General features: G+C 37.2%; 1 protein-coding gene across 1 annotated transcript; it reads left to right on the forward strand.

Annotated features, from left to right (window-relative positions):
* Positions 1 to 497: 497 nt before the first annotated feature.
* Positions 498 to 26220, forward strand: rspo1 (R-spondin 1). The gene is made up of 6 exons (XM_044118070.1): positions 498 to 905; positions 5574 to 6228; positions 10549 to 10743; positions 15627 to 15770; positions 16990 to 17214; positions 24724 to 26220. Exons 2-6 carry the CDS (start codon positions 6132 to 6134, stop codon positions 24882 to 24884), a joined length of 822 nt encoding a protein of 273 aa, XP_043974005.1. The 5' UTR covers positions 498 to 905; positions 5574 to 6131; the 3' UTR covers positions 24885 to 26220.
* Positions 26221 to 27109: the final 889 nt, after the last annotated feature.

Genomic DNA, 27109 nt, shown 5'->3' on the forward strand with positions numbered 1-27109 from the left:
GTTTTTCTTTCCCATGTACCAGAGGCTTTTTGTTTGTTCTGTGCCTCTTTCCTTTAATTTTTATCACATCAGTGTCTTTAGATGGCATGTGTCAAGAATGTATGTTTTCAGTGCAGCTAGAAAAATACGAAACAAGGAAAATAATCTTAAAAAAGTTGGCTCACGTAGAGCTCACGTTTATTTTTTTAGATTGATACGCCTCAAATAATTAACAATCTGGCAATTAAAAATAAATGAATGAAGATAGCAAAATGCTAGAGGCTCATTCGTTAGCTTCCAGCTGTGCCAACGTGCAAAAGTATTTAATTCCGTCATATTGTTTTGTTTTATTGTAGGTTTATGTAAGAGTTCACACACACGCACACACACGCCCACCCACGCACACACACACAAAAACATACTGCGAGATGACACTAAACACGGGAACAGATATTTATTTAGCAGCATGTCTATAAGCGCAGGTTTTTCATTCTCTCTGTGAGAATGTAAGGGGCGGGCCTTGCAGTGCCCTCTGGCAGGGACTGCAGTTTATATGTTAATACTACAGCTTTGGAATCACTCAGTAGTTGGACGCAGTTGGAGCCCGAAAGTGCGTTTAAAAAGCGCACCTCGCAGGAGAGTCCGAACAAAGAAGCGCGTCGCGACTGAGAGAAAGGAGCAAAATTCAGACTGACCTGTTACAGCGGACTGTGCGCGCCTGCGTAGCTTTTGTACCTTTAAAAAAAATAATAATATAGATTTCATATTTTATTGTCGTGTGCATCGAGTATTAATATAATTGTTTAAAAGACAAGAGGAGAAAAAAAACTGCGAGTGAGTTTCCGGTAAAAAGGATCTCTTTGTGACTAAAGAAGTGAAGGATTGTAACTTAAAAGAGGGATCAGCTTCAGGCACAACATAATCAGGTGAGTTTATGGCTTTTATGTTATTGGATATATTTAGCTCTAAACCTGAAAGGTCAAGTAACTAAATTAAGCGAATTATTATTATTATTATTATGACTATTAGTTTTGCGTTATCAATTAACGATTTAATTGGACATATTTTTAATTGTAGAAGTAACCTAATAGGTTTGAGTTCCAGTGCGCCTAATTTTTTAATATTAGTTTTCTTTCGTGCCGTAATTTAAACATATTCATAAATCGGTGTAATACTACTTCTTCCAGTACACTGGGTATGAATGGATGAAAATGCGGTTTGTGTAGATTTGTTTTTGTTCTTTCAAGATAAAACCAAATTAACATTTATGTAGAAGTTTACGGTATAAGAAATTTCTGAGTTTTTAACAAAACTATCTGTGTCCAGCAGCAGAGATGAAATCTGTGTAGGTGTTTTTTTTTTTCCAACCTGTATTCAAAGAGCTGTCTTATGCACTTTACTGTAAACTGGCACGTTGTGCAAGCATCTGGAGGGGAAAGTTGACCTGCAATGATCTGAGCTGTGCAGGATCAACCCAAAGGCTGCTGGAGCTCTGCACGCCTTAGGAGTTATGTGGGGGTTTGACTCAGAGAACATGGCAGGGAGTCTTTCACTTGGCTGCCTGGTCTGATAAGTTATGTTAGTTGCTCCAATTTTGACCTCTCATGACAAGCGCAATTACAGCTTCTGCAGATACTCCTGAAGTAACCCAGTATGTAGCTGTCCATACTGCAAATGGTCTGGGCTGCTTATAGTGATTAGGATAAAAAAAAATGCAATAAAGAATTATACAAAGGTGTATATTTTACAGGTTTCTTCGTCAAAAACAACCAATGGTTTTTCTATTATGAGGTTTGAGAAAATCTTGCTGTAAAAAAAGTTTTACTTCTGAGAGCATCACCTCTCAGAAAAATTTTTTATCTTTTGAGGTCGTTTTGAAGCTTTTCTTTGAAAACTTAAACAAAATATAACATTTGCTTTGTTTGCAGGAAATGTTTTGTTTCCTGTGATTTTTCCTTTTATGCTATCGTGTTTCAGAAGTAATCTGACCCACATAGTATGAACAGAAGATTTGTCAGCACTCCAATATGCCAGTAGGTTGAATTACAGGCACAAAGTTCATCCACAACTCTGCTCTCAGAGTTGTGGCACTTTCTCTGGGTTCAATAAATTCCCAAAGTGGCAGCTCCTTTTCAGCATCTGAATAATTGATACATCAAACTTGGGGCTTACAAAGGAGGCAATTTAATCTCCTGATTTTTTAATGAGCTGTTTGAGCTCTGGGAGAGGAAAGACAAAGTAAAATGGAAGAGGGCGTAAAAGTGAAGAGAACTTTTAACAGCTTACACCACATTTGCCTTGGGAAACAAATGTTTGTGATGCAACATTAAAAGAAATAATATTTTATAGTAAATGATAAATATACTTTGGATCACTGTGCTCAGAAATGATTTCAGCCTTTGAGTAATATCGGAAGTGCCAAAGTTCAGGATTATAAAATCATTTCTGGCCCGTAGTTTGAGTGAGTGAGTTCTGGAAAATTTCACTCTGACTCATCCAAATGCTGAGTTTCCGGTTACTTGAATCACAATTTGCACAAAAATCAAAGCGGCAGTAATTAAATTGTACATTTGTAATATGCTTGCTGGGGGAAAAAAGTGTAAATGAATAATTTTATTTTTGATGATTAACAATGATACAATTTGCTTACCCTTGCATTCCACTGGAGTATAGATGTATGTACATACTCAAATTGTATAAATACATATAATTTGAATAACAGTAATACTAATGCGTACTCTCATGACATTTTGGTCTTAGGGATGCTCGGAATTCAAAAAATATTTTTGATTTATACATGAGCTAGAAATGCAATATTGCCTGCTGGAATGTTTAGACGCACCAAATGGTATTGTCCTCAGCGTGATTCAGAGCCACAAGCAGCTCAGCGGCCAAATATGGTCCTAATTTTCTTTATTGAGCTGCGAGGGAGGACCGCCCATTGCTCAGATATGAACATGTTCTGTGTGTCCTCTTCACACGGGAGCTGTAAATATGGGCGGCATATGACACTATCTTACAAAAAGATCTCAACACCAAATATGACAAAAGACTTTCGAGGTTCTAAGGTTCGTGTTGTGCCTCCAAGAGATGACACTGAATTTCCAGAAGATAAACACCCCTGAGTTATTGATCTGGGGCCAAATGCAGCTTAAGGTGTGAACGCAAAACATTTGTGTGATTCAGTTTCCCTGTTGCATGATGGATTGTTTCATTTAGCCAGTCATCTTAAAGTTTATGAGTAAGCACCACAGCACGCTGAACACAGTCTGGAGCCAAATTGCACATCTTTGTTGCATCTGTTTAGGATTTTGTGTCACTAGTTAACTGAATCAGAAGAAAATGATATAAACCTTTTTTCCTCTGCAAAAATGAGTCAAAAATATTTATATATTTTTAGGACTGAACATAAATATTGCCTCATTTGTGACCATTTGCTAACATTTACATCACAGGAAATTGAAACAACTCTGTACCAGAAAATCTAAAGATGCACACAGAATACTTTGCAAGAGTATTGTGTGCACCTTCTTCCGTGTGACTCAGACATGGTATTTGGCTTATTTGAGGAGACTTTTATGGGTTTCTTTCAAAATGGGGGAAAAGTAGTGTTAAGTACTTTCCCCAAAAAGCCAGATTTGTGGGGTGCACAACTAATAGCTGTTTTTGCCCTAGACTGTCACATATGAGTTCAGGATCCCTGCAGCTCCTCTGGAGTTACCGCAGGCCTTTTGGCTGCATCTGTGATTCATTCTGTCATTGTGCAGCTATGAGTTTAGATGAATATTCATATTTTGGCACATTTGCAGTTGCTATGGCCTCTTGTCTATCAGATGATGGATTGAACAACATCAGCTGATGTGTACAAATCTTGGGATGTCGTTCTGACTTAAACTTCCCTATATGTTTGTTTCTGGCATGTTTGTTGTGTTCCTTGACCTTCTCAATGTTGTTTCTTTCTAGATTTTCTCTGACAAAACCTATTACTCCTCTACACAGAACAGCTGAACTTATATATTCATACCTAATTTATAGTGAGATGAAATTTCACAGGGGTGAAGTCTTTTTAGCAATTAGGCAACTTCCAAAGGCAACTGAAAACATAGAATTTTTTAATGTACAAATGCACAACACACTCTAGATTTTTATTAAAAGACCTAGTGTTTGGCAAAATAATACTTCTCTTTCACTTAACAGTTATCCACTACTTTGGTATATTATGTCCATGTAGAATACCTTTAAGTTTGTTGTTTGTTGACAAAGATGTGGAAAACTGTATTTGTTGCCTTGCAGAAACAGTAATGGGGTTCAAAGCACTTTCATATTTTATAAGGAGGGAAGCTAAGGGATATTTTCTGGCCTGCTGCATTAACTTCTTGAGACGTTCTATTAAAGGATTTAGGTGAGATTTACATCATCCAATAAGTAGCCAATAAATCTCTGAAAATAATTCAGTTTGTCATTTACAAGACTCCTTTGTTGTTGATTAAAAAGAAAAACACGTGCCAATGAGAGGACTTTAGCTGTTCTTGCTGGCAGCTTCAAGGGTTTTCATATATATTCTTGCGATTGGCAAAAGTAATCAAAACTTTTAAACATTTTTCATATTTTGTCATGTCATATTCACAACCTTTAAGGCATTTAACTGAGATTTTATGTAACAGACCTAAGCAAAAATATTGCTCAACGGTGAAGTGGAAGGAATGGTGTACATGCTTTTTTAAAGATTTTATAAATAAAAGTGTGAAAATTGTGGGATTTATATTTAGCACCCTAATTGTTTCTGACTATTTTTTTTCAAATGTGCTTAAGGCTCAGATTATTTAGATTTGAACTTTAACTGGGCCATTCTATGCTGTAAGCTGTAGATTTAGTTTTAGATGTTCAGAAAATAAATTTCTCTAAAGTCTTTTACAACCTAAAAAACAGTTACCCTGCTGTTCAGGGTAACTGTGTTAAGATCTCGCCAGACTCCCGTTCCTCAAAGTTGGAGCGCCGGTTTTGCTAAAATGACATGGATCTCTCCCTTTCCCTTCCTTTGGCCACATTAGGAGAAGCAGAGCGCTCCTTGTCCTCCAAGAATAGAGTTTTCTTGTCTGTTTTGTCTGAACGACTTTCCTGTTTCCTTCAGGTTTTACTATGATGTGTTAGAGATTTAGATTTACGTGACACAGGTTATTTTGCATCTAGGGCAAAAAGTTATATTTTGGTCCCAACTAGCCGGAACATCTTCTTCCATTTGTTTATTGCATCCTCTCTTTGCAAAACAGAAGCAGTTTTCTGGGGAAAATCTAAAATCAAAACCATGTAAAACTTGTCTTTCACCCTATAATAATCAATTACTTTGACTTGATTCACCAAAAAACAAAACAATTAAACTTGATGAAGTTTGCTGCCGTGTGACAAAATGTGAAAAAGTTCAAAGGGCATGAAAACTTTGAAAGACATTGTGAAAAGGCAATGTATTTAGCAATCCCAGAAGATATAAAAAAAGTTTTCAAAAATGTTTAAATGTCAGTATTCTTTCTGTGATTTGCTGTGTCTGTATTTTCCACATAAAATCCATTCTAATTTTTTTCTTTTTTCTTCTCTAGTTACTTTTTGCTCATTAGGCACCGGATCAAACGAAAGTGCAACCAGACATCAGAAGAAAAACCTGTATCCGTCTTTTGTCAGCTTGCACACCATTACTTGCCACCATCTCCAAAGCAGCCCGCATACTTAAACGACAGCTTTAAGCTTTTTTAAAGCTCCTCATAAACTTCATGGGTTGACCCACAAGCACTCCACCACGCCTCCTCCTCATCCCCTGCTCTAACCCTTTTCGCTTCCCGCCGCCTCCGTCTGTTTACGCCACCTCTGACATGATGACTTGTTTTGCCTCGTACTTCCACGGACGTGTAATTGCAGCGTCACATTTTACATCTCCGACTTGTGGATATATCAGGCAGTAGAGTGAAAGATTCAGAGAGAGACCTGGGGAGGGAGAGGCAAACAGAAGGAGAGCAGCACTGCGTGTTGAGAAGAGGGTCCATCAGTACCTGCAGCAGAGGGATCCACCTGCCCCAAGGAGGAAGGGGGAACCCCCCCCTTACCTGATCCATCTGGTTGCAAGGGGGGGGCCTTGCACAGCCTAGACGGCAGCAGGGACTATGCAGCTGGGATTGGTGGCGCTGGCAATGATTATTCTCAGCTCCATGGGTCACAGTGACGTTCTCAAGCTCTCCAAGGCGAGAAGGCAGAGACGGGGTAAGTTGTAACGCTTTGGTTTGTTTTATTGGTTTCCGTTTCTTTCCACTGCACCAATGCTCCTTTTCATTTCTGTGGTCTTACTTACTGCGGTGGACATCTTATAAACATTTAACAAGCAAAGTAACGATAACATTTTGTTTATTTCCCCTTGACTCTTATTTGTTTTTCCAAGGCGGGTTATGTTGGGTTCAGAGTTTCCCCCGGAATGGATCATCTTTCTGGCTCTTTTAAGATTATGCCCCTCTCAGTTTATGTAAAACTTTTATGGGTATTAAAGTTGTTTATAGAAGGTTTTTTTGATGGATTCCCTCACAAAGCCATTGCTCATTTTGTGTTTGGCTGTGTGGGCACATAACAGAGTGAGTACCTGACAGCTCTAAGCTCTGTCTTGGACCAGGCAGCCAGTATTATTGTAAGCATTTTTCTGACCTCACGCAACTACAAAGACGGGGCGCCCAGATCGACTTGCGGCATATCTCTCTGCGCTGGTGTTTCTGTCAGCTTTGAAATAATTCTTCCTTTTCACACAAGGAGCTTTCAGTGGATGCCAAGCTCGCCTGACTCCTCAAAGTCAGAATACATATAATACCAAGACTGGCCTGAGTAACAGATGTGGTGCTAATGTTAGCACGCAAACTGGGAGGGAAAGTCAGAATTAATCTTGTGGCAATGTGATGAAAACATAAGATATGGAGCAACTAATAATACTTAGGAGGTTCCTTCCAGAGTGGCGCAGACAGCTCAAGGTTTCCCTCTCAAAATATGGGAAATGTTTTTAATTTACATGTCTCATCTTAAGATATCTTATCTTCAAAGGGACCAGATTTGGCTTCCTCAGCTGAAGAGAAATTTTGCTTTTAAAGGAACAAAAGCTGCTTTAAGTTTGATCCTTTTTGTTTTAATATCAAACTAAAATAAAAAGAACATTATCAGGAAAATCTCTTGACAAAAACTGCTTAAAACATTCCATCTCACATGTGAACTATGGTAGAAACCAGATTTTTTTCTTGTGGCATTTAATTTATTTTCCATCACCGTCTAACATTTAATTGGGAAGAGAATGCTTTATAATCTTTAAATTCAAAATTTATCTTTAAACTGTATGACTGAGTGTTGAACATTGACATGTTTTATTCTTCAACAATCTTCTTGTAATAGTTTGCTGGAAGTTTGACTGAACCCTGTGCACATAACTGGCGTAACTAAGTTAGATTTGTAGGCCAGCTTGATCTAATATACAAACATCCTTTGTGACCTCTCTAAAACTTACTTTGTTGTCTTTAAGTCAATTTGTAACTAATTTGATATTGATAATTTGGCATGCTTTGTGTCACTTTTCATTTGACAGAGACAAATAAAACCCATGCCTCAGGAATTGAGATGTTTCTTCAATATTTCCTCATATTCCCAGTAGGGATGTGTGATATGGCATAAAATTCATATCCTGATATCAGTTGTGATGGGTGGTGCTAATGATAAATGTCACAATGTGTTTGGTATAAAACTTATAAAAAAGGAAAAACAAAAAGCATATGTTCCACACAATTAGTGTATTTTTTTTTTAAATTTCTATTGTAAGTTTTAAAATGTTAAAGAAAATATTTTATTGTCTCAAACCAAGCATCTCAGTTTTTCATTCAGGGTGGCTGAAGAAGCCATTTTCTTTCAAATGTAATTTAAAAATGTTGGCTATAAACTGGTTGTGCTTCAGTGGAAGGATAATTCATCATTGCAAAAAGTAGGCAACACAATTTCTCGGTTTTATCCAGACGTTGAGCACACCAGTCTGATGCTCCTCCTTCTTTTCACTCATGTTTGTGACTCTGTATTACAAGCACAAGACCACGCTGCTAAAAACTAGATAGTCCTCCACAGGAGAGAGGCTTTTAGGTCAAAACAAGTAATGTGATCAAAGTGCATTACATAATATTAACATGCTAAACCTTTTAGATTAAATTGAGTTTAGTTTAAACTCAAACCAGGTCCAGAAAATTTACGTTTTTCCACCTGCCTTTTAGTGAGCTCCTCCCTCGCTGCTTCCAACTTGCTGTTTTGATGCCAGCTGATTACATCAAGTATTACTGCGGTTAGCTGGTATAATACAAATCTCTATCATAGGCCAAACTTCTATCGTTTCTGCTTTGTCCCGTATGTAATGAGCATTAGTAAATCTCACAATGCAATCTATTTTGTGAGGTGTTGCTTTCAGGGTAGTGAGTATTTGCTTGCTGAGTGGCCTTTCATACCATGTCAGTACAGGACTACACACAAGGAGTTTCCTGTGTGTGGTCCTGTATCAGTTTTGTTGTGAATAACGACTCTTACCAATTCACTTCTACTGCTTTTGTTCTGGTGTTCGTAGACCAACTAAAGCCGCTTTTAAAGGAATGTGGATGTTATTTAACTTTTTAAGGTCACACACAATATTGCACTTAATAAAACGAAAAGGTTGTTTTAAAAAAAAGACGCCCCATTCAGACGTTTGACAAATTAAACACCAAACCATGATCACCTCTCGGATGCCTCCTCTTTCCTCAACTATCATGGTTGGAAATCCCTTTGATGTTTTTACTTCCATATAATTGTCTAGTAAAATGTCAAATGTCTAGTCACTCCTTCAGGCATCTGAAAGTTGTACCACAAGAATGAACCAGACTTGTGGAAGTATACAATCGTCTTCCTTGATATCTAGGATGGCGTATTTTCCGTGGTGTCACACCAGAAAGACAGATTTTATCGATAGCACAATTTGTAACAGACTAACTAGAACTTTTACTGCTCACTGCTGCTTACCATTTTTCAGCCATGGAGAAATCTGTTCCTGGAAGAAACCTTTTAGCTGGTTTGGACTTCCCTCTTTATCTCTAGGAGGCAGCACGGCAGATTGATTGCTGTACAAATGAACATTGAGCTGATAGAGAACAGCACAGTAAATCAACTCAGATGACTGTTGTTTTGTTTTGTTTTTTTACCCAAGAACACTGCTAGTAATGGGTATGCACACACATTTCCTAGGAATGAATTTCTGCTTCTGTGTAAGTTGTCTTCTGCTTTTTTGTTGTTTTGGATTGAGGGATATGATTGCATAGGATGAAGAAAGTGTGTGTTGCATCTTTAAATGGGGTTTGTTTTCTTGCACGTTTGGCTGTATGTTAAATTTGTATGTTTACACTTGCTGTATTTTTTTTTCTAAACCATTTACCCATCAATCAGAAATGTTTGTTGACAAACTCTAGATTTTACTTAGTGTACTGGTAGTCACAATTTTGGTTAATTTTCCCACAGTAAAATATTTTTGCGCTCTCCATCAATCCAGTCTTGAAATAAACAAATAGTAGCAGCTTAAACAAATGTGCTTAGATATTTAGTCAATGTTTATTTAGATTCTGGACCCCTCTTCAAAGCTATAATCCTGATTTATCTGCGAAATCAGTCAAATTTACTTTAGATATAGTGTGTAGATCATAAAACATCAGCTTTTGTTTTTAAACAAGCTAGAAAAAAAAACTGGATTTGTGTGCACATACCTCTGATAAAATCAGTCAGCCTGAGGCTACTAATCAGCTTTCTTTTGAATATTCCTCTATGCATAGCTTTTATTGTTTGCTTTTTTAAATTTTACATTTCTCTTAACATATTCCTTTACAGGAGATTACTTAAAAGTAATCTCCTTTTAAGCTGCAGCAAAACAACTGAGCTGCATGTGGACGATGACGTTGATTTTCTGTTCTGCTTTAGAAATATAGTCTATTAATGGTTATAGTTTGTCAATGACAGCGGAGGCAGTGAATGAAGTCATTCATTCACTGCAAGTGTGTTGGCCACTCTTTCAAATATTGAGCAATAAAAGTCGGAGCAAGAGGAATGTTTAAGACATTTTATTACTGACGAAAATACCATTCGGCTCACCACTTTTTCTTTGTAGTTGGGGATTTTTGTTTACAGCGCAGAAAAGTTCCGTCAAGCGTCATAGCTTCCTGGTGCTGGTGCATTATGGTCGTCATGTGCATCATGCCCAAACGTTAGTGACTGGATAAATTCAGACCCAGTTCTTTAAAATTTCAACAGAGTCCTCACCTCTTTTTTATTATCCATCGTTTGATGTTTTTTGACCCAAAAAACTGTGAAAAATACCCAACTTTAATCCTGTGGACTGTAATAATGCTGGCATTGTGATAACAATTGGAGGAGTCAAAAACAGAAACACAGAAGCTCCCTGGTCTCATCAACCCAATGTGGACAAATACCATATTTTTTACTGTCTATAGGCTCATTATACCTGTTCCTTCCTCTTTGTTTATTCTCATGTTCCCACAGTTAGCACAGAGGGACCACCATCCTGCCCCAAAGGCTGTGACCGATGCTCTGAGTATAATGGCTGCATTAAATGCAATCCAAAACTCTTCATCTTCCTGGAGCGCAATGACATCCGTCAGATAGGAGTGTGCCTCCCCTCGTGTCCTGTGGGATACTTTGGCATGAGGAATCCAGAAGGCAACAACCGATGCACACGTGAGTAATACTTTCAACACTAGAAAACGGCAAAAGAAACTCAACCGAAAAGAGCTAGATGAACCTAAACAGGATATGAGTGGGCATAGCAAATTTGTTGACATCCCTATACAATCCTGCACAGTCGTGAAGGTTTCAGCATGCTCGTTTTCCGATAATTCTCAAATTAGACCTGTGGAAGACATGTGCGTACTATTGACTCGTCAAATCCTGTTTATGTGTGCATTTAGTGGTTTATACAAGATTTCTGCACAAGTTTTGGCTAAGTTGCGTCTCTTGCATCTGCAGATGTCTTAATAGAAGCTATATTCATTTATTTTGAATAGCTTAGGGAGAAATAGAAGGTAAATGCTTATTTTGATTCTCTATTTCTTTAGTTTTATGTTGCCAGTTTCATTTATATTATACAATCCACATATAAGCACCACCTAGACAAAGATATGTTCAAAGAAAATAAAATACATTTTGTTCTTACTATAAGATGCAAGATGTAGCAGATGTCTTTTCTCCATAACTACCATATTTACTGTACATTACAGCAAGACAAACCTGAACCCTCATCCAGTTTTAATTTTGGAAAGAAGCCTACAGCCACAGTATAAAGTGCTTTTTCACATTCTCATATTTTTACAGTCCACCTGGAGTGTTTGTTGCTGAAAACATTAAGCTTGCCTGACCAAATGATAGTCTTACCTGACTTTAGCAGACTCCACATGTGTGTGGCGGACAGAAAGGGCTTTCCTCTGGCATGCCTCCCAAACAACCATTTGGAATGTAGATAGCTTATAAAGGCTGTTACATAGACTTAGCGCCCCACTTTGCAGCACTTTGCTAACATTAAACTGTAAAGATGCTTCTTCTTTTTAACCCTCTCTGGGTGGGTGACCTCGTCCAACCTTGTTTGTCATAGTTCCAGTTGAATTATTGCTGACTGTGGTAATGTGCATTTTTCATTTTTTAAACAACTGATTGTGAAATTGCTTTTATATTGCTACTTTTCCAGTTGAAAATACTGGCAGAAATACATATTACAGCTATAAAAGTGCAAAGCTGCAGGAATGTAAGGATTTAAATACTCCTCTGCTCATTTACAGGGTGGTTAAAAGGGCAGCTGCATTCTCAATAGTTGATAAACTTCTTTTTTTTTCCTCTCAAGGCATTGGCTCCAGTGCTTTTAGGTGAAGAGTGCCAGGAGCTTTGTCTGATGTTTGTTTTCACAAATGTGTGGGTAGAAATAAGCATCGGACTAAAAATCCCAATGAAAAGACTTTTAAGAGTTTGTTTTGCAGTATTTGTCTGTTTTTTAGCTGGCTGTGATCTGCAGGTTTTATGTCAGGCCAGGATGTTTGTTGTGTTCTCACTATAGCAATGCTTTGAATAATATGCAGTCATATACAGTGGCTGGTTTGGATTATGAGTAAAACCAAAAGTGAAGCTGGTTTCCTAATTATGCATGTTAAATCATAAAAGAATGAGATAAATACTACTTTGAGCTACTTTTATGTCGGTGGATTTTGCTTCCATATGAATAATAGACTATTTTACACATCAAGTTAGATTATATTTGATAAATAAACATAATGGCATAATGGTTTGCAGACAAAACAAAACTCCAAAGAACACATTCTTTTTGTTGTTTTGTTTCAATTTTGTAGCTTAAATGGTTAAATTTATCCTTTACATTCTTTTCAGAGGCACTTAGTGGTAAACTGGGGTTATTATCCAATCATCTGGCTTTTTACATGTAACATTAGCAACATTAATCTTAAATTATCGTGTTAAAATGATTGTTTATGCCAAATTTAGCTGTCAAGGCTTGACAATACACTCTAAATTTTGATAAGTTGACTTTACTTAAAAAAAATCTTGGAAACCGATTGCCTTGAAAAATGTGAGTAAGTTTAACTACTATTCTTATGTTTTGTTTTCTTAACATATACTTGTTCAGTGTACTTAAGACCTTGTATAAATTTAATTGTGTCAAGTTAATTTAACTTAGTTAAGTGAAGTTATTTCAACTTAGAAATAGCAAGTAAATTATCCTCTTAACTCAACTACATCAAGTTAGGACAAGCATATTCTGAAGAAACTACATCACATTTTTTCACAATAAGTAGCATAAAATAATTATTCACCCTTATTTATTGTCTAATACTAGATTAGAATTTTGATGGTTGTACAGTTAAAGGACCAACAGCAATTTTCCAACCTGCTATCAGATGATTATTATATTAATGCCACAGACTGTTGCTCAATCATTCATTATTTCAACAACTGTGTTTTTTCCAGTCTCAATCACCCAAATATCATCAAGACAAATTCCCCCCAAACAATATGACTCAAGATTTTTACCTTTTAATGGTTTTGTACCGTGATTCTAACACAGGTGTGGGCACTCCTGGTCCTCGAGGGCCAGTGTCCTGCAACTCTTAGATGTCTCCCTGGTCCAACACACCTGAATCCAACAGCTGAATCACCTCCCAAGTGCAGTCAGGTTCTCCAGAGTCCTGCTAATGACCTCACTACTTGACTCAGGTGTGTTGAAGTAGAGATGCATCTAAAAGTTGCAGGACACCGGCCTTCGAGGACCAGGATTGCCCATCCCTGTTCTAACACACCGGTGTGCACCTCTGCAAAGCAACACGTCTCTGTCGCGAACCCACTGGTGAATCCTAGCATTGATGTTGCATTTAAAGACGGCTCTTAAAAACACATTACTGCATTTTAGCAACTGATTAAACTGTTGTAACATCTGAAAAAGTGCGGTGGAGCTCTTTCCGTATCAAATACGAGTTCACCACTCAGAGGTAAAAAATATAGATAAAAATACTAAATTAACAGCTTCGAAGCCAGGGAGGGCACGGCTGACTCTTTGAGAGGCCATGCTGCCGTGCCCATTAACAGTAAGGGCTAATGCTCAACAAAACATTCCATTCTCCGCCGTACTACATATGCAGAGCATTATGCGCAAGCAAAGTCATAAAAAAACAAAGAACGGCTCTCACTAACTGAGACTTGAGTCCTCCCGTTCACGGCATAGAGCCGTTAAAAAAAAAAACAGAATCGGATTGTTCCTGAACGCCACATTACACTCCGCATGGCCGACTATAATTAATGCTACATGAACGTCAGCAGGCTGGGTTTATACTTACAAACATGCTAAGGGTCTGCAGTTGAAAGACAGCCAATTATTATTGGAAGATCTCTTATCATGGAGAAAAACATTAAAGGCTCTCAAGTAAAAGGCATGACAGTTTTAGCTAATGTTGGACCCATGAGCCCATGCTAACATTAGCATATAAGCCAGTAAAGACTTATATGCATCATCCTTTTTGGTAAAAATCAACCTGTAACCATATATGAGAGCAGTAAAGGCATACATGACAAATTAAAATATACTGAAGACAAATAACTCACCTTTGGAGAAGCTCTATGTCTTCCAATGTGCAAGTCCACAAACATTGTGGAAGCTTCCTGCACTTTACTGCACATGCACACTGCTGAGCTGAAGCATTCACTCCAGTAACAAAAATATTCAAATGCAGTTTACTTAAAATAACTTTGTCTTGTACCTTTCTCAGGCCAAACACGTACATTACTCACATTACTTGAGTTAAATAAACAAGTTAGTGAGACTTGAGTAAAGCATACAAACCTATGCTTTAGGTTTGTATGCTAAAACAAAGCATACGGTTACTTAAGCAATATTAAGTAGGCTAACAATATTCTTACTTATTCTATTAAGTAAGAATAGGAATTGCCTTTTAGAGTGGAGTAATTGGCAGCAAAAAGGAAGAGCATTAAGATCTCACAGAGGGATCATTTCTGTTTTTGACAAAAAATGTAGCCTGATTTTTTTTTAAAACCCACGTTGTTATCTCTGTTTTAAAAAGATTTTACCTAACAGAACTTTATAAAGTACTTCACAATATCTTATTTTACTTTTTCTCTAATTAATGTATCTAAGAGAAGCATTGATACGTCAGTTAAATTATACAAAGGAGGATTTTTTTTTCTATATTGGACTTATCCTTCCCAATATGTTAAAAACACAATGACCACCACACTGCCAACAGCGTTTCACTGTTGATATGATCTTCCTTGTGTTGTCTGATTTCTAGATTCAACAAGTCAGACTGGAAGACCTGAGTGTATGGAGGTGTCAAGTGAAATTGAATTTAAAAAAATTATTAAACCACAGCTCATTCATTATTTAAAAATGACACAATTACAATTTACCATTAGATCAGATTGTGTTGGATAAAGTACATAAAATTAACATTTGAAAATCATTCTCATATTTACGTATGTATGCTCGACAAAACACATGCGTATGATGACCCAAAATGGATAAAAACAGAAGAAATCCGTAGATGATAAATACTTTGACACATTTTTTCTAGAGTTTGGACAATGCTTCTTTTAGCATAACGCTTTGGGATCATGAAGATATTTCTATTTTAAAGACTAACTATGAGAGTCCAGCAGGAGTATTTTTAATATAGCTGCACAAGAGAGGGAAGTGTGTTAAGGGTCGAATTTGAGGTACTTGTGGTCACCCCTATGTTGGAACGGTTTTCAAGCATGAGATATTGAGAAATCGCCTGTTGTGAAATCTGCTATAACAGATTCTGGCAGCAATTATTTAAACTAGTTTAAAAAATAAAAAAATCTCCCCTGTGTTGGATGTGTTATGAAAAGGCAACTGTAGTTACTCTGAAACAATAAAATCCTGTGCATTTTACGAGTACTAATAAATCTCTTTGAGAAACAATTTTGTCTTCAAGCTTTAAATGTTTAGATTGAATATTTCATTATCTGTGTTTGGAACTGAAAACATCCTGAAACTGATTGCTTTGAAATTCTCTTTGTTTTGTTTTCAGCGTGTAAAATTGACAATTGTGAAGCATGCTTCAGTCGCAACTTTTGCACAAAATGTAAGGAGGGCTTATATTCACACAGTGGCCGATGTTATGTCAGCTGCCCTCCAGGCAAGCACACCACCAATAACACCATGGATTGTGACGGTGAGTGAACGTTTATATGTTTTGCGTAAAACGTACAAAACAGCTTTGCCACTTCATCTTACTTGGATGAAAAATGTGAAGAGCAAATTTTACACATATCCTCTTTAGCCATTGTTTGAGACAATATCGACACTCTAATTTCCTTTTTAGTGCCTCAAGCACTTACAGTCGAAAGACTTCAAATGCCAAACTTTTTGGCATTGTAAAAGTAGTCATACACTTTAAACCTTTTCACATTTGACATATTACAACAACAAAGCCCAAGGTATATTTTAATTAGATTTTTATGTAATTGTTAAATTGTTTATATTTTTTATTTTACAAAGGATTCTCTGAAAAGTGTGTAATGCATTTCCATTCTACCTACGTACAATAAATACTCTGTAGAGCCACATTCACTGAAGTTACATCTGCAGGCCTTTTGGATACCTCTCTCTGGGTACAACCAGAAACTGTAATTTAGATTTTTCTAAATCTTTTCAAGTTTAGTCAGATTAGACGATAAGAGTCTATGAATTGGAATTTTAATACTTGCCACAGATTCTCCGTTACATTCTGGTTCTGAACAAACCAATGTGTTATAGTTCTTGCTGTATGTTCTGCAAGAAGGCAAACCTCTGCCTCAACCTAACAGCTCTTCATTCAGGATTTCAGTGGAAACAGTTAAATTGTGATCTTTATGGCAGAGGTTGTGAATACTTATTGTGATTTTCTGGTTTTCAATTTTTAGTAAATCCCCAAAATCTTTTTCCACATACTCATAGTGGGATATTTGTGTGTAGAATTTTGAGGAAAGAGAAAATGTCGAACATTGCAAATACTTTCTAGATGTCTGAAGTCTATTCTTATAACTTGGCAAAATGTTCAAATGCTCCAAAGATATGAATACTTTGCAAGGCACAGTATTACTAAGTTAAACTGGCTTTGCTCCTATTCATAATTGTCACATGCAGAGTCTGCTTAAAGACAACACATTTTCAGTTTCTTAGCAACTACCCAAACCTGTTGCTCCCCTGCTATAAATCCATCCACAAATCACAAATTGTTTTCAGATGTGCAGACTCCCTAAGCTCATTATTCTAAGTCAAACCTACTGAGGTGTGAAAAGCACAGAAAATATGAAGCGAATGTGAGATACTGGAGATTTGAACCCTTCACTCAGCTCCTACATTTTTTGAACATATATGTATATATGTATTTATATATATTTTTGTCCCAGGTCATCATGCTTCAGAGTGTGAACTAGGAGAGTGGAGCCAATGGAGTTCCTGCATGAAGAAGAACAAGACATGTGGATTTAAGAAGGGCTCACAAACCCGGGTTCGTTCACCCCTTCCCCAGATTCAAAGTGTGGACACCTCCTCTGCTAATGTGCCCTCACAGACCTGTGCTCCAGAGACAGAAAGGAGGAAGTGTGTTGTGATCAAGATGCCTTGTACTAGAGGTAAAAGACACAATCAAAAAAGATGATTCACAAATTAGAGTTTTTTTCCCCTTGAACATATGAGCAAATGAAAGTCAAAATGTTCCTTAAAAAAGGCATCTAATGACTCATTACTCACTTTTTAAAAGGTTGTTTTTGATCTGGCAGAAGAAGCTTAGCACGTATAAACAATAAACTCAATCCACCAGTTGAGCTGATGAAGGGTGGACATTACGCACTGCTGAGCTGGATGGGGATCTGAAAAACTAGAGAAAGGGCTGTTTGTTTCTGAAGACCACTGAAGCGAGAGGCTTTCATGGCTGCACACAACCACTTGCTCTCCAGCAGGTTAACAGTCATTCTCACAGTTTAGAGACCACTAATGTTTTATTAGTAACTCTATAGTTTGTTAACTGCTGAGGCCATCAAATAACAACTCAGGCAAAAAGCAAAAGTAAATTGCATATGAAGTTCAAGAAAAATGCAGTGTTTGTTTAGTTGAGAAACAGCTATCACACCTGGATTTAGGTTCAGACTTGACCAGGCTATTAATAAATTCCCACTGAAAGACTTATGTTCTTCAGATCTTCCCCCTGCTGCCAAGTATGTTGGATCTTAAGGTCACATTTTGATGACATATTGTGTCTACCGAATATTTTCCTAAAGGTAGTCAAGATGTCTTTTATTTCTTGAGAAAATGTGAATAGGTCTTTGTGTTCTTTTTGATCAGTAGTGGATTTTGCCAACAGTTTCAAATGTGTCCAGTGTTGTTCTTTCTGTTGGACTGCAAACATTTAATGTGATTGTAGTAGAAATAGGAGGCCAGTTATTCCTAGGATTCATTACTACTCATGTCTCTCACTCTGGAAGTCTCTGCCATAGTCTCAGAGCCAGAAGAAAGGCCCTGCAATTCTTATGAATTACTGATAAATGTTCTTGTTTCTCATTTGTTCTTACATTTCTTTAGATTAGGACATGAAAAGTTGCTTTTTGAGAGTTTAACTTAGTTCATGGTGTCACTGAGGTGCTATTTAAGTTACAGTCTTGCCACTGAATTTGAAACCGGCTTTCCAAAAATTGTTATTCACAATGGATAAATCATTTAACAAAGGGGAGAATTACTAAGTTGGTTTTGAAAGCATTTTCCCCTGAAAAACTTGAGCTCATTTGTGGAACAGATTTTGTATTCCTTGGGCTTTTGCCTGTCAAGAAGTTTTCTAAAATCTTTTTTGATAATAAAAAAAAAAAAGAAAGTGTCACAAGAAAAGCAAAAACAGAAAAATATGTAAAGGTTAGATACTTGTTTCCTGCACTTTGGTAGCTGTTGCTCCTACTTATTTAATTTCATTGGATTAGATCTCTTCAATTTCAATCGGATTAATGGTAATTTGAAGTTATTAGCAAATCACTTTCTCTTTAAATGCCCCCATATGTCAGTTTCTTTTACATACTGCACCAATTTTAACAAGGGCTAGAACAGTAAAGTTAGTTACAAGGGCAAGTGGAACTTTAAATAGGGAGTATTTAAAGTCTTTATTGGACGGTGGCACGCTTAGGGGATTTCGGCCACAGCAGCAATGTTGGCTAACAACATTTGCACAGTGCTGGCAGCAGTACAGATGTTTCAACATGTAACAGATGGCCTGCCCTGATACACTGTATGTGAGTAAACATGGGGAGGGCTCGCATATTATGTTTCCATTCTCTAAACTTGGAAAGTTCCTCTTGGGTTCTGGATCTAAACAACAGAACATGATCTGACAGTGTCCCGTACAGATCTGCTCGGATGGAGGATTGTAGTTGTTCATTGAAGAGCTGGCTATTCACTGACTTTGGACTACAGGGTGTCAAACATAAGAAGCAAATTCACTCTTGCCACGTCTTCTAGGAAACACTTTCAGCTTTGAGTTCAAAAGAATAGTTAGTGGTGAAAAATTGCAAACTCTTTCTAAACTTTATGCAAAGCTATTTTATAATTAAGAAAATAATAATGATAGAAGAGCTTTCATATGACACATATAAAGTCCTAGAAGCCCTATGGATTACGTAATAACCAACTGGTAACGTTAAGAAGCCTTTTTTCTTAGCCTCATCTTGCTAAACTTCTGCTAAAATGCACTGGAACAATTTTTATTGGCTGGATAATTCATGGGTGATGGCACTGTGACTCCAATGAACAAGTTCATGTGGGTAAAAGAGCACAGCTGTGGATTCATCTGTGGGAGCTGGCTGGCAGACGGGCTATATAAAACACAGGGGGCAGATCTTGTATAACATTAGTGATTTAGTGGCCTGCAGATCTCACGCTTTGTGTTGATTTGGCTGTGATTTCCCCCCCACTGTTTCATGACGCTCAACAAAAAAAAAAAAAAAAGTCTCACGCGAAAGGGTTTGCTGCATGTGTTATTGCATTTGTCAAGCAAAACTGTTTAGCTTGGATGAAAAGTAGGTGCAATCAGAGCTGTCATAAACTGATGGAGTCCCCGTCTCTGGGCTCCATCAGTGATTAGTTGGAGAACTAATTAAGTCCTTACACAGTGAGCACGAGTGCTAGTGTTTTTGAAATATTTTCAAGGACACTTCAAATATGTTCCACTCTTGCTCATCATGTTTAATTTCAGCTGTTCACGCTTAGTTTTAAGGGCTTGTCAAAATAGTGAGCATAAAAGCTCTGTTTATAGATGCAACATTAATGAAATTAAAGACACTAATGATTCACATTCTTTACAGAAAGTTGCTAAATGTCAGTCACTTCAAAAATGAGTGTTTAGTTGTATTTATTTTTAACAAATCAATTATGGCTGGAAAATTAACATGGCTCAGATTCTTCTAGGTTTTAGTTGTAAGTATGCCAACAATGATGTTTTTCTGGATTATTGGCAGAAATACAGATGTCTTTTTTTGTGACCAATATTTGAATGCTCACTTTGCCATTAAAGAGTCTAGCTGATTTTGTTTTCTGTGTAAGAGCTATAAATAAATCATTACTTGGTTTTTTACTGTTGTAAATAAATAAAAATTTAATAATATTTTATGATTTTTTTTCACATACAAACATTTGTTTACTTTACAAAATCAGATTTTAAAAAAATAGTCCAAAGTGGCTGAGTTGTGTCTCTCTGGGTCAATGAAAATCTACAAAAAATATGGGACAGAAACATCTGTAAATAAAACCCAGCCAAATGGAATGATGACATATCTCCTTTACAAGACGGAGCATATATCAATAATTATCTTTATACACCTGAAAATATAAGCCTGTGCATCATTTCACAAGATTTTCTTTTTTTATTAAAGCTTCAAAGTAAATGACTGAAGTCTCCAATTTAGTATTTAAGAGAAAAAAATCAATTGGTTTGCTATTGAATGCTAAAAAAGTTTGGTTTTTTGTCCCTCATTTCAGAATGTCAGTCACAATGTATGCATTCATTGACATTTTTCACTGTGTACAATGAACCAAAAACACATAGGAGTTTTATTTTGTGAAAAGAGTGACAAAAAATAATGAACTTATATATATTTAATTTGTTTATTTACATTTTTTAGATGTGCTTGTAGATTTTGTGGTGTTTGTTAGCACTCTGAATCACAATCAACTTTGATTCAGTGACTGTTAGACATTAATGTCTGTTTTCCACTTTGTGGCTACTATTCAAGTTGTCACTGGCCTTCGCTAGGCCCTTGACATTTGTCTCATTAAGTGATTTTAAGTAATTTGTAAAACAGAAAATTGCTACTTTACTATCCATAGTGCTCTTATAAACCTTTAAAATGGTCAGCTTAACCCACTTCTGAACTGATGGTGTCTGAAAATTAACTATAGTGTGGGAAGTCTGTTATTTAGGCTGTGATTATCCCCTTAAAATCTGTGACAGGTGTGTATAAGAGCTAAAGCAGAGAGTAGGGCGTGCATGGTTTGAGAGTGTGTCAAGTGGGACAAAGGAGTGAGTAGCTGTTGAAATTTAAATTAAACAGACCAAGAGACCACTGCCAGATCGGTCCCATGTGCTACAGGACAGCTGGGCTTTGAGTTCACTGCTAATGTTGATCCGTTGCTATAAAAGTTCTGGCTTGTTGATGTTAAAGAGATGATAGTTTTAATTTTCTGTGACTGTCTGCAAACATACACCATTCAGAGTTGGCTTTCTTCCTGCATGAGTGAGATTGTACAGTAGTGGAACTCAGTTGTGGAGACGGTTGTTGCTGCAAATAAGCTGTTGATCTAAGAAATAGGTCCTTATTTTAATTACAAATAAACAGGCCCTTGGTTATTTTGAGCAACCTACTATATATATATTTTTTTTACAACATTCAGTTGCACTAATCTAAAAACTTAGGAGTGACCACTTTATCTTCAGCAATTCAATTCTTAGGGAGTACTTAAAAAATTACAGTAATTGAACAATCCAACAAAGCATATCATATCTTTTCTTAGATTTAGGCAGATAATTATTGTAGTAAGTGTTGCTTTAGCAACTGACTCTACAGCAGCTCCCATTCTAAACATTATTCCAGCAATGTTGCAGGTGTTTATTTCCTGAGAATGTGAGTAATTCGTCCAAACCATTAAAACATATGTAGCACCCCACTGCTCTGTCTGCTAGTGACTGGGACAAGAACATAAACTCACTGGTGGGGTGGCTATTTGGGTTCATTAAGTTCTGGTAGATACCACGCAGGTTTACCAATATTGAGTAATTCCTTACTCGTCCAATTACCATACACTCCTTTGATGTAACATAAATAACTCCAGACAACCAGCTACCTGGACAGTTTCTTTTAATAAGAACTTGGGAAAATAAAACCTTAGATCCTCAAATCCCCAAGATAATCTGAAAACTTAAACATAGAGCAAGGTCATAAATTCCTCACACTAAATGTTTCCCAAAACAAAGTAAACCCGATAAGGCACCTTTTCTTTTCAGTCCCTTATGTTTTACTCACTTTACTTTTGTATTGTATTTTCTCCCTGTTTAAACAATAAACCAACTCCAACCTGCTTGCTCAGCCGACGTCCTCTGTCAAGAATGCTTCACGAGTCCAATTTCTTTTAGAACTCTGCCACCCGAGTTGCAAGACTCATCCGTCGCGCTGAAATCAGTATCGCCATGTTGACATGCTCCTCTCGCCACCAGTTTTCCTCCTTGCTTTTCAATACAGAATACTTGCGCAGATATCCCACACCATGTGCAGGATTACTCGTGCAGAACACGCCCTAAAAATCCAGTTCCTTCTCCCACCTCAATCTCTGCAAACATTCGCAGCGGTCTCCATTAGCTTCCTCCTTCTTCTCCCTTCTTCCTCCCATAATACCATTGTCCCGTTTTTTTTTTCTCTGTTGAGTTCACTTGACCCTCGTTAACCTAAACTACTTTCATAGATAGGATACTTAATACAGTGAGAAATTAAAAAAAATAGCAATCTGCAATTACCTGACATAAATGCCAGTGCATCTGTCTAAACTTTCAGCTCTCCTTGAAGGCTTTCTCGCATCATTTAAATAACGCTATGGATGAACAGAAGGTGATAAAAGATTTAAATCCATCCATCTATCCATTTTCTTACACCCTTGACTCTGGGGTTAGGAGGGTTGCTGGTGCCTATCTCCAGCTAACGTTCTGGGCGAGAGGTGGGGTACACCCTGGACAGGTCGCCAGTCTGTCGCAGGTTTTAAATCACAAGTGTCAAACTTCAGTCCTGGAGGGCCACTGCCCTGAAACTTTTAGATGTGCCTCTGCTGCACCACACCTGAATAGAATAATTAGTTCATTAGCAAGAATCTGGAGAACTTATCTACACAAGAAGGAGGTAAGTAAGCCATTTCATTCCAGTGTTGTGTAGCTGTAGCACATCTAAAACCTGCAGGGCAGTGGCCCTTGAGGACTGGAGTTTCACACCCCTGATTTAAATGATCTAATTATACAAAAGGATAAGTCGAGGCACAGACAGATATAAGTGAGGGAGTCTGCAATGCTAAAAGAGCTGCAATTTCTGAGTAGCCCTGTGTCCTTCATGTGATATTGGTCTCACATCTTATCTAAATGTTTAAACTGAAGAGGGCTGATAGACATAAGCGTTTTTAAAAGCTTTTTGTCGTGTCTAAAGTCTTCCAAGGTCTTGTGGAAGAATCTATTATGGGCTTATGAAGCCAAACTTGAAGAATACTCTACTGCATATCAACAAAAAAGCCTTATTTCCCATAGTGTCGGGAATATCCTGTGTCACCCTCCGAGGGCGGCACTGCGTTAGAAGGAGGTGAGGCAACGCAAAAAGATTTGGTGGAATAAGTTTTATTGGTGCTGCAGTTCACCAATACACCGACACCCATTTCTCTACTGCAAAGCACAGCAGCTGGCTTTAGCTTTTGGCCACTTCCACCCACACCAGGTAAAGGGGTGACAAAACAACAATAAATTATTTACAAATCCAACACAAAATAAATGGTACAAATAAATATTTACATGCATGCAACTTAGAAACAACTAATCCTAAAGTCAATCAAGAAATTAAATCAAACTTAATAAAACTTCAGAGCATTACCCTTCTTTGCTCAAATGGTATGCTCCACCCTTCTAAGGAGACACACCTGGAAGGTAAACCCCAATTAAACACACAACTGAAATACAGAAATGAAACAAAAAGTATCTATTCTATAAATAAATATCAATTAGTAGGGATGGAGCCCCTGGTCTCCATCACACTATGGGTGTATATTTTTCTCTTAAAAGTGAGGAATTTCTGGGGTGCTCTGTGGTGGCATAGGGGATAGCGCAACCCACATTTGGAGGCCTTAAGCCCTCGACGTGGCCATCCTGGGTTCGATTCCCAGACCTGGCCGACATTTGTCGCATGTCTTCCTCCCTCTTCTTCCCCCTTTCCTGTCAGCCTACTGTCATATAAGGGACACTAGAGCCCACAAAAAGACCCCCTGGAGGGGGAAAAAATAAAAAATATATATAAAAGTGAGTAATTTCAGAACAATTCTAAATACTAGTATGTTTCCATCCCAAACTCTCAGGTGTGTGCTTAGGATCGAAGAAGCTGTGGACAAGATTTATCCTCAAAATGTAACTTTACTAATGGATCCTGCAATCTTTGATGAGACATATTGACCAATTGTTGCAAAGTTAAGATGTAGGATATTAACCAAGTAAAAATTCTTCAAAGCTTAAACTGAATCAAAAGGTGCCTCAACAAAGCATTGGTTAAAGGGTGTGTACACTTCTGCAACCATTTTGTTGTTCTCTTTTTTTCATTTAAATTGTGCAGGATGTCATATCAAGGATTAAAATAGATTTGAAATTATGTTGGTCTTATTTTTTACAAAATCCTAACATTTTAATAGGGTTATCTAGACTTTTGAGATCAAGTGGCCATATTGATGCAGCCATTATTAGATTCATTTAGCAATTCATATTGTTCTTTTGACTGCAATTTCTCCACAAAACACAAGGTGATGATAATTACCTTTTAAGATTCCTTTAGGAAAGCAGAGCTATCAATCATTTTGTGTGTATATTGTCATTTCAGACAAAAAGAATAAGAGCAACAGACAGGATGATACAAACAGGAGAGAAAATGTACGTGGGAGAGGACGAGAAGGCAAAGGAGGAGGTGGAGGGGGTAAGAGGAGGAAAGGCCAAAGCAGGACCACCACTGCTTCCACCGTCACAACCAGCGCTGTCACCTAAACTCTGAAGCCTGCTGGGTGAGGATAGGAGAAAAACTGAGACGGTGCCTTGCCCAGCAGCACCAGAAAACACACAGAGATGAGTGGGAAAGAGTTACTGCTGCTATGCTGCATTGTAGAACATGCAATGAGAACTGGAGAACTGCTTCAACAAAAAGGCTGTCTGAAACTTTTGGAAAAAAAAAAAAAAATCCTGCGGATCTTGTGTTATTTTGACAGCTTTGCTGGTTTCCAGTTGAAATCACAGTTGTATAGCAAAGCCACATTGCAAATTGTGGTTTGGTTTGGTCTGTGTCATAAACTGATTGTACAAAAACTCTTGGACAGGTCTTTCTTTTCAAATTGCAGCATTAAGCGGGACGGTTGATTCTTCATGAAGATTTTCTAAAGTCTGTATAGGCAGACAAAGTGTATAATTTCCAACCTGATTGTAATCCCAATCTGTATTTCATTTGTTTTTGTATTTTGGAGAGGTGTCTGATGGAGTTCCTCAAACGTCACAGTTCATGATGTGGAGAAAATAAACAGCAATTGGTTGCAGCACCAATATTTTCTTTAGGAAGTTGAAACAAAACAAAGTCACTGGAAATGAATCATGGCTGCTGAGGATCAAAAGTCATTGGTGAATACATTTAAAGGCATTTGGTACAAAAATAACTTGAGAATAACCAATCATATCCTTCATATCCATATCCTTCTGTGGCTTCTAAGCAAAAATACAATACCATTGCTTTCTGATTGTTTTAAATGAAATATTTTATATGAAGAAAGAATATCTGCACAAGAATTAATATTTGCATGATACTAAGTAGCATTTGTGTACAAGTGCATTTGTGTGCATTTAAATCTACCTGAAGTATTCGTGTTTGCGTAGTTTATATGCATATCTGCACGGATGTCAGTGTTCGACGGATCTTTGCTGTGTGAACATGAGTAGTCAACGTTGCACATACAGTTTGTCTTATTACTCGTCTCATAGACTGAAAGAACCAAGTCTGGAAAATAAATGGAAGGACATATAGACACACATTAATATATAAGAACCACACTTACCATTACACTATCCATCAAATAAGCCCTGTCAATAACCAGAATGTAACATGGTCTGATGATTTTGCACAACTGTAATATTTTCCTACTGCTCATATTTCAGAACAATCACAGCATTTTACGCTTTTTGGTCTTTAAATAAATATCTGAAGATGTTACATGGTACTTTATTCATTCTTTGATGCTATGGATTGAGATATGTAATATGTCAAGTTTATGTTTACCAGTATTAGTATCATGATGTATAGCTTTTTTTCTGTGAAAGCCTGAATAAAATACAGATGAAGCTGGTGATGCATCAGTCATACACTAGATGTGCTTGTAATTTGTGCATTTGCCTTGTAATTATTCTTTTTAGAAATGGCAAGTTCTGTGAATACAAGCCAATAGTGATAGAGGATTTTTGTTTAATATGTTTATTTGTTTTAAACATTTGAACATTCAGAGGAAGGCAATGAACTGTCAGTCAATTCAATTTGAACAGCTTGCAAAGATGCTTTGAGTCTGAGTGGAAAGTGGCTGAGACCCTTGAGGAGGTTAAAAGATTGGAGGATAAGATCAGTTTCACATGTAAGTATTGGTTGAGCTCCTAAAATTGTGGAAATCGGGGCCGATTAATCTGTGCACCCGTGAGTGGATTTTGATCTTGATTTTGCTTTTATATTTTAATGACAGATCACATGATAAAACTAGTGCTGGTTTAACTCTTTGTCTTGCTGTTTTTTGTTTCTGCTCTTCAAAATTTTATTCTTTTTTAAATTACTTTGTTTTAAGACCCAAGACTTGTTTTGGAAGTTCTCTGGTAACTAATGCACATGATTATCAAAACCTAATCTAAAAGTGTATTAGCTCTGCAGTATCAAAAAAATAAAAAAATAATTTCACATAATGAAATCAAAGGACGAAGACGTAAAGGTTTTATAATTCAGATATTTTTAAGCTTAAGTAGCATTTAAAATTTTTGTGAATCAGAGTTTTATCAAATCAGCAAAGAATGCAAGTAAAATCCCTCTGTCTCATCGGCATAATAAAAAAAAATGCCTGGTAAACGACTTTACGCCTGGTAAAGTCTGGGTACAAACAGTCATCTTGGGAGGTGGAAGAGCTCAGATGGTGTGATAGGATGCTCGGGATCACCGGCCAAATGCTGGCGCCTGGGCAGGGGGTCGTAAAAGC

The sequence above is a fragment of the Gambusia affinis genome, linkage group LG05 (genome assembly GCF_019740435.1).
Source record: "Gambusia affinis linkage group LG05, SWU_Gaff_1.0, whole genome shotgun sequence".
In the NCBI taxonomy this organism is placed as follows: Eukaryota; Metazoa; Chordata; class Actinopteri; order Cyprinodontiformes; family Poeciliidae; genus Gambusia; species Gambusia affinis.